At 38.6% G+C, this 16407-nt stretch overlaps 1 protein-coding gene across 9 annotated transcripts in view; it reads left to right on the forward strand.

Annotated features, from left to right (window-relative positions):
* PAM (peptidylglycine alpha-amidating monooxygenase) overlaps nt 1-16407 on the forward strand; it is a 222824-nt gene that overhangs the window by 134303 nt on the left and 72114 nt on the right. For all 9 annotated transcript variants that reach the window (XM_048849474.2, XM_075128592.1, XM_075128594.1 and 6 more), the window contains exons 8-12: nt 2986-3034; nt 8811-8878; nt 11178-11258; nt 11546-11622; nt 12917-13020. In XM_048849474.2, the coding sequence (XP_048705431.2) occupies nt 2986-3034; nt 8811-8878; nt 11178-11258; nt 11546-11622; nt 12917-13020 (379 nt within the window). The remainder of the gene's footprint in view (nt 1-2985; nt 3035-8810; nt 8879-11177; nt 11259-11545; nt 11623-12916; nt 13021-16407) is intronic.

The raw sequence follows: 16407 nt of genomic DNA on the forward strand, positions 1-16407 counted from the left end.
CTATGTGTTCAAAATAAACTGAGACCTATGAGCATGGAAAATAAATTCTCGCTTTCCATAGAGACCCCCCCAATATGTCGGTATTAAAATCTCAAGAGGGGGAAAAATGGAATTTTTGAGAGAAGATCAATAGATCAGGGGGAGGAAAGACTTCAATGTGTCATCACTCAGAATTTAATAGGACAAGTTAATTTTTGATAGAGTATTTCATCATTTGTGAATGTATTGATGCATTGCTCACTCATTTGAATGTGTTTCATACACAACGTGGTTTAGTACTTGCCCTGTTCTGATTAAAAGAATTCTTTCAAGGTTAAAATTTAACCAATGTTCTACATGCATTAATGTTAGTGCATTTGAATTTGAATATTATGTGTTATATGAAACATCTGAAGTAAAGGTGTTTTAAACAGGTTTAAAGTTCACATGCAGTCCCGTGCACATAATTTTTTGAATAACATAATAGTTCAAAATGTGAAAGCCTATTCCTTAAAAAGCATACATGTTAGTGATCTGCATTTTTCCTGGTTTTTAGAATTCTCAGCAAATAAAAATCCATATTATAGAGCACATCTTTCATTATAACAAGAGCTTTGTTTTATAACTCTCTGTGGGAAAGTACTGTCTTTCACCCTCATTGGGCATTATGATTATCTTAACTAAAGCTTTGTTTAAACGATTAGTACTAAACCAGTCATATTACATAAAACGTATGTGGTATTTAAAAAAGAATAGCCCCCATCAAAAGTCTTCATTTCCCATTGTTCATAGTGAACCATGTGTATTTGGCAAGTTGTTTTGCTGTTTTGTAATATGGAGAGAGATGTGACAACAATAATGGCTAATTTTGAGTATATCATTGTGTTGTTGTGGCGATTTGCAGGACTGTTACTTTGAATGTAATTGAAATTCTGTGCTTGTGGTTTCTGCTGAAACCATATTTCACCCACTGTAAAAGAGCATTAAGAATTACAGAATTCTGTCTATTTCAGGCCTTACTCTGCACAGTTTGAGATGCAGTCAGAGGTTCCATTTATATTGAAAGGATCTGCTTTTCTTATCTGTGTTGACACTTAAGTTTTCAGCTGCTTTTGTTTCTCCTTCATCACACTTTTTTCTTTCAAGAAGCCTCATTAGACATTGCTTTCTGAACATTTGATGTGACTATAGTAAATGGGTCTTATCTGGCTGATTACAGTGATCAAGATAAGAAAGCTTCATTCAGTTCTGTTTCCTTTATACATATTAAGAATTTTTTTGCTTTGTTTCGGTGTGTGAAAGATTCAGCACCAATGACTTGCAGCTTCAGTTTGTTTGCTGTAGATATACCTGTTGAAAAAATGTAACCAAGGAAACATAAACGCTCAAATACCATGGTGATGGGAATAAGTGAGAACCTAGAGAGGTTGTTTTGACAACTTTCTTTACTGATGTAGCATTTTTAATAATTCATGAGTACACAGTACTACAAAAAGAGTTAGTTACTTTCTACCATTGTCCATTTTATATTTTCTCCTAAATTTGTTTGTGTTTTATTTAAGGAAAACTCAAATGTTAGTGAAAGAAAGCTGAAGCAAAGATTATCAGTTAATCGTGAGATGTTGTACGCAACACAATATCTAATTATAAAAAGAGTTTATGCTGATTTTATTTAAATCTTAACCCTTTGTAACTAGCCAGACTATGATCACTCTTTTTCTCATATCTGTATATGTTCACCACTCTTTCTTGAGGTAAGGGTGTGAAGAAAATACACCACACTGTTCAGATTGACTCTTTTTTTGAAAGTACAGTTACTTCCTGATGAGCAGAAAATATCCCCATTCTTTTTTAATCTGTCAAATTAATTCTGTAACAAAAAGCTTGATCCTGCTTTTAGTCCAGAGTACAGTTATCTTAAAAAATGTCATTAGCAATTCTGTCTCTCCTTGTGCATCACAATGAACCACATTACATGCACCTTATTTCTGGTTGATTATTTGAAACATTTAAAGATACCATCAGTTAAAAAAATTCATTTGTTTTAACACTTTTCACCTACAATTGTTACAGTTATCACATAAGATTAACAAAAAGATTAGGAGATAAGAATTTTTGTCTGTGTTTTTTATCCAGTTCATTTACTTTGTGTATTTAATAGCAGTTGTTCTTTAGACACTTTCATTATCTCAGTATAGCCGGTTTCTATGTAAAACATTTTCTAGAATAGGAAGATATGGCTGTAAAAACAAAAACAAAAAAAGTCAAGCCAGTTAAAAACCGAAAACTGTTTTTAACTCTGTTTCAAATTGACTAGATATCAAGTTAAGTGTCCTTTTTAAGTTGAAGTGTTACGATCGTTGGGCAATGATTACATAATACGTTAATGATGTTGAACATAGTGGAGGATGGTGAATGAAATGATATTTTTTTTCTTCAAGTACAATATCTAAGTGCAAATGCTGACTTTATAATGAGGCAATGTTGCCATTTCTGTCACAGTAAATTTTGTTTTAATGGATAAAAAGTTTAGATTCCCCTCTGCAAAATCATTTGTTTTCAATCCTTTTTGCCAAACTTAAATTAGCTGGTAGTGTAGCAAAATGACTGCTTTTGAGCTTTACAAAAATGTCTTCCCGTCAACTCACATATACATTTCAAGGCACAAAGTTCTGCATGTTTTAGTCCTGCCAAAAAATGCTGTCTCTGTTACTTTTTCATGCTGGAGATCACTCCTGGTTTTGCTTTAAAAACTAAGTGCAGCATTATGATTTCAGACTGCTGTAGTTCTGAACAATAAATAAAATAATTCGAAGCCTTACACAGTTCAGAGGATTGTGATGCAAATACAATTTCACCATCAAGACTGGTGCAGGGAGAATAAGTGCAACATGTATAGCAAAGGCGTCTTACCTTTTGACACTTTTTTATCCACTCAGTAAAAATCACATAAAACTTAGTTACTAATCATTAAATAAATTAACTCCTGTTTCATGTTTTGTGCAGATAAACACAAGGATTGCTCTGGTGTAACATTACATCTGACACATCAAAGGTAAGCACTTTTAATACATGTAATGGAATTCATCCAAATTTAATTCAGGGCTCCCCTGTTGCCGTAGAAGCTGATGTGAGTTTGGTCACTTATTTCAGTGGCAACAGATCCAAAATTATTTTGCACAGCCTGAAATGAACACACATGAACACAAGCTTTGAATAACATTATAGTTTTACAATAAAATGCACCATTTATTGCCTATTAGTCAAATGCTCTCACATTAGGTAACTTTCTTATATTTTGCTCCACATAACATCATAACCGTTGGAAGATGTTAGTTTGGGAGCCTAGTATGGTATTAGAAATTAGGGGTGGGAAAGAAGCTAAAGAGGAATATACATGTTAATGTTGTTTTAGTGTTTGCCCTATTTCTTCTCAAACTTGTGAAAAAAGCTTTCAAATTTACTTCCTCTTTAAAAAAAAAAAGGTGGGGGAGAAAGGCTATGACATCTCATTTGACATCACAAAGACTTGGTGGTATAACACATATGATTGGAATATTGGTATAGAAGGGTACAGCTTGCTCAGGAAGGACAAGCAGGGGATAAAGGGAGAAGGTGTTGCCTTGTATATCCAAAATATATACACTTGGACTGAGATTGAGATGGAAATAGGAAAAAGACATGTTGAAAGTCTCTGGGTAAGGATAAAAGGGGTAAAAAACAAGGGTGATGTCATGGTAGGGTTCAACTACAGACCACCTAACCAGCAAAAAGAGGTGGATGAGGATTTTTGTAAACAACTAACAAAATCATCCAAAGCACAGGAGTTGTGAGGGTACACCGCAAGAAGGACAGGAGACTTGTTATGGGTTTTAATCAGGCTGCAACTTTATTATATAGATGTCTGGGACTTCCCTGCTGATAAAGTGTACAGTGCAGGGAAATCCATGCTTATTCAAATCAATTCTCCAGGGCTTCCACCAGCCCCCCTTTGTTTCCATCCAGGTCCCCCAGCCGACCCATGGCTTGGACCTTACCATCCACCAGCCTCGTAAGAGGGTTAAGGAGGGCTATGAGAACAGAGGGGGAAAGGGGTTGGCTCCCTGTCATACCAATTATCAGAGTCCCTGAACCCCCTCCCCCCATTCTGTTCCTTTATCTAGTACCTCCTTTTAAGTCCTTTACCAGGCCATTTATCTGGTCACTGGCTGCCCTCCCTTTGGAGTACCTGCACTGAACATCCGCCACAACGAGGTACCAGCCATTTGCTAGGCTGCCTCCCCACTTCTCCGTGCCCCTGGAGCCATGCTGCTTAAACAATCCTGATTGTGCTTCCCTGGAGACATGCTGGCTTCCTCGCTGCTTGGACATAGAGAGTTGCCCCACCCAGGTTTCGTACCTTTATGCACGTTCCTTGAGGGGGGGATGACCACTGTAGGGGATGCTACAAAGCTGACCACTGAGCACCTTTTACAGCAGTTTCTGACCTTATTGCTCTCCCCACACCTCCTCCGCACCACCACAAAGCAGAGCTGCCCTTCTTTGGGTAAGCTGAGACAAATTCTGCCCCCTTTAGTTGTGGTGCAGTCATTGGTAGCGATGGGGGACTTCAACTACCCAGACGTCTGTTGGGAAAATAACACAACAGGGCACAGATTATCCAACAAGTTCTTAGAAAGTACTGGAGACAATTTTTTATTTCAGAATGTGGAGAAAGCCACTAAGGCAGAGGTGGGCAAACTAAGGCCCACAGGCTACATCCAGCCAACGGGACCATCCTGCCCAGCCCCTAAGCTCCTGGCCCAAGAGGCTCGCTCCCGGTCCCTCCCCCGCTGTTCTCCCTCCCTTGCATCCTCAGCGCCCCATGCTGCTGATGTAGTGTATTAAACTGCTCCACGTAGGAATGTGCTACTGGTAGCAGTTACAGAGACCAATATACTACACTAAACACCATCGCAACGCTCTGGGTGGCCGGGCAATTCTCTGGGCAGCGCAACTGTAGCACCACCAGCCACTGGTGCTCTGTGCTGCACAGTAAGGGGGCAGGGAGCAGGTGGGGTTGGATAGAGGGCAGGGGAGTTAGGGGTGGTAGTCAGGGAATGGGGATGTGGATGGGGTTGGGGCGGTCAGAGGGCAGGGAACAGGGGATGGGGGGGTTGAATGGGGGCAGGGGTCCCGTGGGGCAGTCAGGAAGGAGGGGGGTTGGATGGGCAATGGGGGGCATTCAGGGGCAGGGGTTCCAGGGGCGGTCAGGGGACAGGGAGCAAGGAGGGGGGTGGATGGGGCAGGGGTCCTGGGGGGGCTATCAGGGAACGGGGGGGTTGGATGGGGCAGGAGTCCTGGGGGTGGGGGGCATCAGAGGGTGAGAAGCAAGGGTGGGAGATAGGGGGAGGAGGCGGCACAACCTCCCCTAACCGGCCCTCCGTACAATTTCCAAAACCCAATGTGGCCCTCAGGCCAAAAAGTTTGCCCACCTCTGCACTAAGGGGAGAGGCTGTTCTACATTTGATTTTAACAAATAGGGAGGAACTAGTTGAGAATTTGAAGGCGGAAGACAGCTTGGGTGAAAGTGATTGTGAAATGATAGGTTTCAGAGGAACAGCCGTGTTAGTCTGTATTCGCAAAAAGAAAAGGAGTACTTGTGGCACCTTAGAGACTAACCAATTTATTTGAGCATGAGCTTTCGTGAGCTACAGCTCACTTCATCGGATGCTGTAGCTCACGAAAGCTCATGCTCAAATAAATTGGTTAGTTTCTAAGGTGCCACAAGTACTCCTTTTCTTTTTGCGAATACAGACTAACACGGCTGTTACTCTGAAACCTGAAAATATGGAAGTGCTAGAAGTGCTAAATGATTTTTTTGTTTCAATTTTCACCAAAAAGTTTAGTAGCAATTGGATATCTAACTTAATGAATGCCAGTGAAAATGAGGTAGGATCAGAGACTAACTTAGGGAAAGAACAAGCTAAAAATTGCTTAAACAAGTTAGCAAAAACAACAAAGAGTCCTTGTGGCACCTTAGAGACTAACAAATTTATTTGGGTATAAGCTTTTGTGGGCTAAAACCCACTTCATCAGATGCATGGAGTGAAAAATATAGTAAGCTCTGTGTGTGTGTGTGTGTGTGTATACACAACACATGAAAAGATGGGAGTTGCCTTACCAAGGGGGTGGGAGGGGGCTCAGTGCTAATGAGGCAAATTCAATTAAGGTGGAAGTGGCCTATTCTCAACAGTTGACAAGAAGGGGTGAGTATCAGCAGAGGGAAAATTACTTTTTGTAGTGACCCATCCACTCCCAGTCTTTATTCAGGCCTAATCTGATGCTGTATTTTTCACTCTGTGCGTCTAATGAAGTGGGTTTTAGCCCACAAAAGCTTATGCCCAAATAAATGTATTAGTCTCTAAGGTGCCACAAGGATTCCTCGTTGTTTTTGCTGATACAGACTAACTCGGCTACCATTCTGAAACCTTAAACAAGTTAGATGTCTCCATGTCGCCAGGGTCTGAGGAAATAGATTCTAGAATACTCAAGGAGCTGATTAAAGAGAGATCTGAGACATTAGCATTATATCATGGAGCAGGTCCTCAAGGAATCAATTCTGAAGCACTTAGAGGAGAGGAAAGTGATCAGGAACAGTCAGCATGGATTCACCAAGGGCAAGTCATGCCTGACTAATCTAATTGCCTTCTATGACGAGATAACGGGCTCTGTGGATGAGGGGAAAGCAGTGGACGTGTTGTTCCTTGACTTTAGCAAAGCTTTTGACACAGTCTCCCACAGTATTCTTGCCAATAAGTTTAAAGAAGTATGGGCTGGATGAATGGATTATAAGGTGGATAGAAAGCTGATTAGATTGTCGGGCTCAACGGGTAGTGATCAGTGGCTCCATGTCTAGTTGGCAGCTGGTATCAAGCGGAGTGCCCCAAGGGTCGGTTCTGGGGCCGGTTTTGTTCAATATCTTCATTAATGATCTGGAGGATGGTGTGGATTGCACCCTCTGCAAGTTTGCAGATGACGCTAAACTGGGAGGAGAGGTAGATACCCTGGAGGGTAGGGATAGGATACAGAGGGCCCTAGACAAATTAGAGGATTGGGCCAAAAGAAATCTGATGAGGTTCAACAAGGACAAGCGCAGAGTCCTGCACTTAGGACGGAAGAATCCCATGCATTGCTACAGACTAGGGACCAAATGGCTAGGCAGCAGTTTTGCAGAAAAGGACCTAGGGGTTACAGTGGATGAGAAGCTGGATATGAGTCAAGGGTGTGCCCTTGTTGCCAAGAAGGCCAATGGCATTTTGGGCTATATAAGAAGGGGCATTGCCAGCAGATTGAGGGACGTGATCGTTCCCCTCTATTCGACATTGGTGAGGCCTCATCTGGAGTACTGTGTCCAGTTTTGGGCCCCACACTACAAGAAGGATGTGGAAAAATTGGAAAGCGTTCAGCGGAGGGCAACAAAAATGATTAGGGGACTGGAACACATGACTTACGGGGAGAGGCTGAGGGAACTGGGATTGTTTAGTCTGCAGAAGAGAAGAATGAGGGGGGATTTGATAGCTGCTTTCAGCTACCTGAAAGGGGATTCCAAAGAGGATGGATCTAGACTGTTCTCAGTGATACGAGATGACAGAACGAGGAGTAACAGTCTCAAGTTGCAGTGGGGGAGGTTTAGGTGGGATATTAGGAAAAACTTTTTCACTAGGAGGGTGGTGAAGCACTGGAATGGGTTACCTAGGGAGGTGGTGGAATCTCCTTCCTTTGAGGTTTTTAAGGTCAGGCTTGACAAACCTCTGGCTGGGATGATTTAGTTGGGGATTGGTCCTGCTTTGAGCAGGGGGTTGGATTAGATAACCTCCTGAGGTCCCTTCCAACACTGATATTCTATGATTCTATGATACTCCACTTAGGAAGAACAATCAGTTGCACACATACAAAATGGGAAATGACGACCTAGAAAGCAGTGCTGCGGAAAGAGATCTGGGGGGTCATAGTGGATCACAAGCTAAATATGAGTCAACATTGTAATGCTGTTACCAAAAAAAAAAAAAAAAAAAAAAGCAAACATCATTCTAGGATACATTAGCAGGAGTGTAGTAAACAAGACATGAGAAGTAATTCTCCCGCTGTACTCCGCGCTGATTAGATCTCTGCTGGAGTATTGTGTCCAGTTCTGGGCACTGCATTTCAGGAAAGATGTGGACAAATTGGAGAAAGTCCAGAGAAGAGCAACAAAAATGATTAAAGGTTAGAAAACATGACCTATGACTGAAGATTGAAAAAATTGGGTTTGTTTAGTCTGGAAAAGAGAAGACCGAGCGGGGGTCGGAGAGGGGACATAAGTTTTCAAGTACATAAAAGATTGTTACAAGGAGGAGGGGGAAAATTGTTCTCTTTAACCTCTGAGGATAGGACAAGAAGCAATAGGCTTAAATTGCAGCAAGGGCGGTTTAGGTTGGACATTAGAAAAAACTTCATAACTATCAGGGTCATTAAGCACTGGAATAAATTGCCTAGGCAGGTGTGGAATCTCCGTCATTGGAGATTTTTAAAAGCAAGTTAGATAAACACCTGTCCGGGATGGTCTAAATAATACTTAATCCTGCCTTCAGTACAGGGCACTGAACTAGAAGACCTCTTGAGGTCCCTTCCAGTCCTATGATTTTATGATTCTCCACCCTGAAAACTGATTTTTAATAGTAATACTACATTTTAAGTTTGGTATCTATGGAGACTTTTTTACTTGTTATGGATTTTATCGCCTGTAGAGGACCATTTTCCAATTAATTGGTTTATGGAGCTTTGAGGTAAATGTGATTATTTTTCTGCAGGCAGCCTTTGATTGCTGGCATGTATCTTATGATGTCTGTGAATACTGTTATACCACCAGGGGAAAAAGGTGAGTGAGAACCTTATAAAGCAATCTGTGTAATTTTTATCTTCTGATGTTCATCTGTCTAATATGGAAAATATTTTCACAGAGACTCTCTGAATTGTAAAATCATAGGTGAAAGAGTTTATTGCTAACTAAAATAAATACTAAAAAATACCTACACTCTTCAATTTATATTGCTGTTCCATCAGACTAGGTTCAAAGAGTCTAACAGTATGGAATAGAAGAATAATCATCAATGTAACATAATCTGAAAATTGTTTTTGATTTTGTTTTTAAAAATTACATAATCAATAGGCAACTATTATATATATATTTATATATATATAGCCTAATTCTTCTCTTTAGAGAAACAAACATTTTACTTTCCAATAAAAAGTTCACTTGTTGGGGAAAAAGTAGGTGACTATTTTTTCTTTAAAATTGTAATACATGCAGGAACATTTGCTACTGTCTAAGATTGCAGAATTTCACTCTTTATCCCTTTTCTGACTTCATTTGCAACCCACTGAAATCTGAAGTTTCTGGGATCTTTCTCTTAATCTGCTACAGCACGGGTTGGCAACTGTCGGCATGCAGCCCATCAGGGTAATCCACTGGCGGGCTGCAAGATATTTTGTTTACCTTGACTGTCCGCAGGCACAGCCCCCTGCAGCTCCCAGTTGCTGAGACACACTGGCCGCCGCTTCCCGTACCTTCAGTTGGCCAGGAATGGCAAACTGTTGTCACTGGAAGCTGAGCGGGCTGTGCCTGTGGATGGTCAACATAAATAAAATGTCTTGCGGCCCGCCAACAGATTATCTGATGGGCCTCATGCCAAAGGTTGCCAATCCCTGAGCCACAGATTTCCTTACTTACTAAGAAGTTTATCAAAAATTTGAATTTCTTTCCCTGCAGGAATTTCTGATATTTCAAAATGCTGTTTTTCTCCCAAATTGAGATGAAAAGTTGAAATATTGAAATTTGTTCAAGGAACAAATATTTCCAAAACATTTTGGTTCAGAAATGGGAAAATGTTTCATTGTGGCATTTTCGATCAAAATATTCTGATATTCCCAAATCAAAATGGTAAATTTCTGTTTATTAAATGGACCTAACATGTTTCATTTTGAGCAATTTAACATTAATTTGCAGTTTCCTATGGTGGTACATTGCCTCACAGGAGCTGTAGCTTGGATGTCTGATTATCCCCATTGTTTCCTAACCACAACTCCACTGGGGCAATGCACCACCATATGGAATGCAGTCGAATATTCAACTGTCACTGAATTAGACATTTTAGGTCAGTTCAGCAAACTAATATTTTTATCTGAGTCAGTCTGAACCAAAGCTAAATATTTTGATGCATTTTCAGACAGAAAATAAAATTTAAAAAAATCTGAAAAATTGAAACTTTCTCACAGAAAATTTTCATTTTGCAGAAATTGAATTTTCTGTTTGGGAAATTTTCATCTAAATGATTTTTTTTTAAATCAGCTCAACTAATAACTTTGGACCTCCTGGTATTCACCCAGTTTAACAGTTCTTTATAGGCTGTTTTACTCTAACCTGCCCAGCAATTTTGACATGGTAAAAAGAAGAGATGGTTGGTTACAGGAGGCCCCAGTAGAAGAGCTGTCTGCTGGGCAACATGTCCCTTGTGCAGGCTGGTGCCTTATTTTCTCCCCAGATGATGGCTCCCAGTCTTCAGGCAGGCTGGAGTCTTTCCCAAAGGAAGCCCTCATCCACAAAAGCATAGGATTGTGTGAGAGACGCAGGAAGACAGGACCCTAGACATAGCCCTGTTAGTGTCCATGCCTGAATCTGACTCTCTGAAACTGCCTTGTGATTATACGTGGTTTTTATACATTAAAATGAAACCTCCGTTATCTCTTTTACTACTCTTAATTTGCCTATGTGAGTTTCCCCTGTGTGTTTATCTTTTTTGTCTCTTATCTATGTTTTTTCTGTACTGTTCAACCCGATAATATATTAGCAAATTTATTGTTCTAAATTATTGCAGAGCTATTTGCTATAGCTTCTAGGTTTCAGCCCAGAAGTAGATGCATTTCAGTAGTGCTTGAAGTGATCCATGTGTATAATTTGTATGTCAGCTTCTTAGTGAAAGTATGTGGGGATCATTTTGGCCTAAAGTTCCTATAGAAATATAAGAGATTATTGTCCACTGCCTTTTAAACCTGCACCTACATTGCAGATTTTGTACACTACTTCCAAATTTATGTTTCAGTGAAGTACTGTAAAAGTCACTTTCCTTGAGAGAATAAGTAGCATTTTTAAAATGTTTTATTCTTGTTTGTTTTAACAGTGGTTGATGCAGATATTGCCTGCCATTATCAAAAATATCCAATGCACCTCTTTGCCTATAGAGTTCATACACACCGATTAGGTAAGAGTTCATTACCGCTATAATTCAAGTATTTGCCTCTCTTTTATAACTAAAAATGCTATACAACCTTAACTTACAATCTGAGTTAAATATAGATCCAAAAATCTTCTTATCACATTATTTAAACTTGAGCAGAAAATGTACATAATTGTTTAAAATATTTCTTTCTTTAATCATGCTATTCATTTAAGTAATACATCTTTAAGAGGAAAATAGCTAATACAAAATATGTTGATTTTCTAAAGTATTACATCTGACATTCATGCAGTGGTAAATGTTTATTGTAGGTAAGGTGGTAAGTGGATACAGAGTGAGAAATGGTCAGTGGACCTTGATTGGTAGACAGAGTCCGCAACTACCACAGGTTTGTTTAGTTTTTTTTGTTTTTAATTATGCTTATTTAAGTCTTAGCAGCAAAGTCTAATAAATTTGTTTTATGTATTTCTGCTTTAGCTTTCCATGATATATTCTTGTGTTTTTTAAAATTTATAGGATTCTGTTCAGATATAACATGTAATTAACTTTTCTCATCAAATGGAGTTGGAGAGCCACAAAGTTATCATACTGTGACAGTCATATTTGCATCATGTTTCATTGATATGTGATTTTGTGCCATCACTACCGAATGCTGCTATGTTTTGCTGCAATATTATCATAGAATCCTAGAATATCAGGGTTGGAAGGGACCTCAGGAGTCATCTAGTCCAACCCCCTGCTCAAAGCAGGGCCAATCCCCAATTTTTTGGCTCAGATCCCTAAATGGCCCCCTCAAGGATTGAACTCTCAACCCTGGCTTTAGCAGGCCAATGCTTAAACCACTGAGCTATCCCCCAGCCCCATTATGATGTAGACATCACAGTGTAATAGCATGTTGTGTTTTTTATGACACACATTGATTGGCACAAGTGTCACAATAGCCAAAAGCAATCTTCTTTCCTCATACCAGGCAGCTGGCAGGAAAGGAGATAGAAACAGTAGAAGAAAGTGTCTCCTTTATATCTTTACTTCTCCATTCGGTTACTTAAAAGATGGGGAGGGAATCCTAGTTGCTCTCTTTCCTTTCCTATCTCCATCCTTCACAAAGGAGAACAGCTCCTGCACTGACAGTCTGCATTCTCAGCAGTGCCTTGCATATATCTAGTAATATAGGGAGCAGTCTTGTGAGCAAGATTCATAATTCATTATTTTTATATCCTTGACATATTTTTACCTTTTTAAAACATTGTGAAGTTGTACCAGAGAGTCAAACAAACAAAACCAGCTGTTGTTTATTCACCAGCGAGCTAGTATACAGTGTTCAAAAGGTTTTTTGCTAACTGATGTCACCATCATGATTTGTGTTGAGACACGTAGTGAGAGCCACTGAGAGAGAGGTGTGGCACTTAAAATAATTTTAGTTTTGTTGGGGTTTTATGTTCTGTTCGTTTCTTTCACTGAGACTGATTAGTCATGGTAGAATTATGTTAATTGTTCTGTGGATTACCTTTAAAGCATTTTAATTTCAGACTCATATTATTTTTGTGTGCATATATTTTAATATAGAGAATGAAATTATATATATGAAAATGATTCACAGATAAAATAAGAAAACAGAGGATGTCACCTATTGAGAGTGTTCACTAATTCTAATACATCATTTTCCTTGGATTCTCTTTCAGGCCTTCTATCCTGTGGAACACCCAGTAGACATTAGCTTTGGTGATACTTTAGCAGCGAGGTGTCTTTTCACTGGTGAAGGTAGAACTATGGAGACGCACATAGGGTATGATTTTTATACTTTATTAAAAAACCTCTTTTACCATTGTACTGGTTGTGTAGAACATGCATTCATGTTTTCGATCCCCTCAAAGGTATCTGAACAAACTTCTTCATTCTGTTGGGATTGTTTGGCTTGCTCCCCAGACAGTTAGGAATATAAACATGGTCAGGAAAGGGCCATTCAGGCCTACATAATTGCCTGTACTTTGGCTAATAATCCCCCTTCTAACCACATTGCTCAAATTAACCCATTCAGCCAAATACCTGATTTAGAAGTATATCTAAAAGGACTATTTCACAGGAGTATTTTTTCAAAAACTCCAAGTTAAAAGTATTTTCTGTCACTTGATGGCATTGATGGCTCAAGATAATTTAAGGACAACATAGCACATGATTAACTACACATTACAGATTTTCTGATATTTTCTTCCAGGAGTAATTATTACCTAAGTTTATTATTTTGGGTTACATTTAGAAATCTTAAGTACCAAAAAGGAAAAATAGTATTGTTGGATAAAAGACTGAGTTTTTCTTTCATGTACAGGCTGACAGGTGACAATAAGATTCAAATTTTCTTCTGAATGATTTATTATTTATTACTTTTCAGTGGTGCTATTCAGCAGGAGATAATGCCTGGGCTGTAAATTGTCCATTTTACTATGTATACGTTTTTATTTTTAAAATAGACACATTAGCTTCTCACGTGAGGGTCCATTTTTAAAAACATTAATTCTTTCTTCACTCTGTGAGATGTAGTAGGAAAAGGGATATGTACAGGTTGAGTCTTCCACTTCTGGAGTTAGATACTGCAGCTGTTAAAGGGGCTAATCCTGCAGTGTGCTGAGCACCCTCAAGTCCCTTGACTTCAGCACAGATTTTGATGTTCGGCACTTGATAGTCATATTTCTTTAAGCAAATAGTTAAAGTACTTGTGTGGGTAACAGCAACTGAAGGAGAAATGAGAGGGAATATGTTGGAAAACTGTTTTTTATAAAGCTCACAAAATTAATATAAATATATCCAAATGTAAGATACAAACTGAAACGTTGTTTAAAAAAAGAAATGTAAAACTTGCACAATGAATAAAATGTACCCCACTATAAAATAATCTTAAAACTATTATTGAACAATAATATCGTTTTTAATGGTAGTAAGAGGATATCTTGTCTAGGGAAGATTTTTTTGTATGTGCTAATATCCTTTCAACGACTAAGAGTAATATGAATCTCATGTTAATTTCTGCTAATTCCTTTAGTTTAGGCATTGGAATTACCTCCCTCTCAGTATATATCTGTCCAACCAGACATTGTAGCCATACTGTAGAAATTTCCAAATCCATTGCTATTGCATATGAAAACTTAAACCAGTAAATCGAAACATTATTCAGTTCGAGAATGTTTGAATATTTCCTGCACATAAAAGCTAGAAATAAATATTGGGAACAGATGTGCCCTGACACTAATGCTAAATGTTTAATATAAAAAAAACTTAAAAATTCATTATGCGGCTTATACTTGACGTCCATTAAACTGGAGCAAAAAAAACACATGCACATTAAGCAGTTACACAGAAGGCTGAAACATTTTGTGGAAGTGCACAAAGATACAGTGGTAAGAAGAAATTACCGCCATAATAAGTATTAAAAATTCTAGATGAAAATCACACAATTAGATCCACAATTAACATTACTGAGTATTGCACTGGATATCTGTGAAGTTACTACTAATACAATTAAACTATAAAGAATGCATGGATTACGTATCTTTCTTAAAAACAAATGAAAATGTTGTGAAACTGAAAATAGTCCCCTTGACTATTTTAATAACAAGTCTTTGAGCCACACACATTATTTCCTGGAAAATGGATAAAGTAGCCGTATCTTTATTTCTGTTGTTCCCGTTCTGAGCTTTAAAAATCATTTAACAAGGAAATATGTATAAAAAATAATTGGAATTTATATTTGTCAGTAAATTCCAATGATTGATTTAGCTATATAATGTTTATAGATTCTTTTAAGGCCAAAAGAGACCATTATGATCATCTAATCTGACCTACTGCATAACTCAGGCCACAGAACCTTACACAACAATTCCTGCATCAAGCCCACAACTTCTGTTTGAGGTACAGCTTAGCAGTCCTTGTTTAAATCTTGGAAAACAAGGCCCTGATTCTGCATTTGCCTTGTCTTCATGCACGTTGAATTGCCTAGTCAAGACCGAAAAGGTTCATCTTGTTTTGTTTAATTGTGTTTCTTTGTGCAAAGGATAGTAATTCTAAATTTGCACTGATTCCTAAAAGAAACAAGTTTATCTTGATTTAATCAAATTTTGTCCTATCCACACTGGACTGTATTTGTCAGACAACCCGAATGCTCCTAGAGCTAGCTCCTTTGCTGTTTCTCCTCTGGCTTCAGTTGCTTTTACCATTAACTTATTTTTCCCTTGTCATACAAAAGCCTACATTAAAAGAATGTTACAGTTGCACAGTCAAACCCTCAAATGTTAGGAAGTGCAAATACTCCTAACATTCTCCCTGCCACCTCTCCAGACCCAACTCCTCATCTCTCTGCATTCTAGTGAGACTACATTCTTCTTTTCCTTGCTGCCTGAGCACCAACAGGGAGAGCATTTGCAGAAACCGCTGACCTGTTTCAGCTGAAATTTTCCAAACTAATTCAGCATGAGGCATGCTATAGTTCGTTTGGCAAAATTATAAGCAACTGAAAGCTTAAAATGGAAAGTGTCAGATAACTTTAACTATAATCATTGCTTCCCATGCGTCCTATCAAATATATGTAAAAATTCATACACACACCACTTACTACACTTTAAAAAAATAATTCAATAGGGATTTTCTATCTAAAATTCAGATTTTGTTCCCTAGTTCTTGACTCTTTTAACCGTGTAAAAATTTCTTGTTAATAGGCATTCAGTCTCTTTCATATCAGTGAAAACTTTCATTGGGTCCTCTCTTATCCAGCTGCATTAAACTTTACTCATAAAAGATTCTTCAGATATGGTCATACTATTGTGTTATACTTCACCTCTTTAAAGTCAACAAAGACTTAGCTGTGCTAGATTGTTCATGCAATGTTGTTGTAGCCTTGTCAGTCTCAGGATATTAGAGAAGGTGGGTGTGGTAATATTTTTTTATACTTCATCGTGAATAGTCCCTTAGAATATGTGCTAACTACTTATGCTAAACTGCCTGTTCAATCTTGCATTTAGCCTATGACACTTTTAATACGTTTTCCCAGACCTGAAGAAGAGCTCTCTGTAATTAAGAAGTTTGTCTCTCTCACCAACAGAAGTTAGTCCAATAAAAGATATTACTTCACCCATCTCTCTCTACACTGTTCATGGCTGCGCACAATATTCCATCTGGAGTCTAA

Source organism: Caretta caretta, chromosome 5, assembly GCF_965140235.1.
Source record: "Caretta caretta isolate rCarCar2 chromosome 5, rCarCar1.hap1, whole genome shotgun sequence".
Lineage (NCBI taxonomy): Eukaryota > Metazoa > Chordata > Testudines > Cheloniidae > Caretta > Caretta caretta.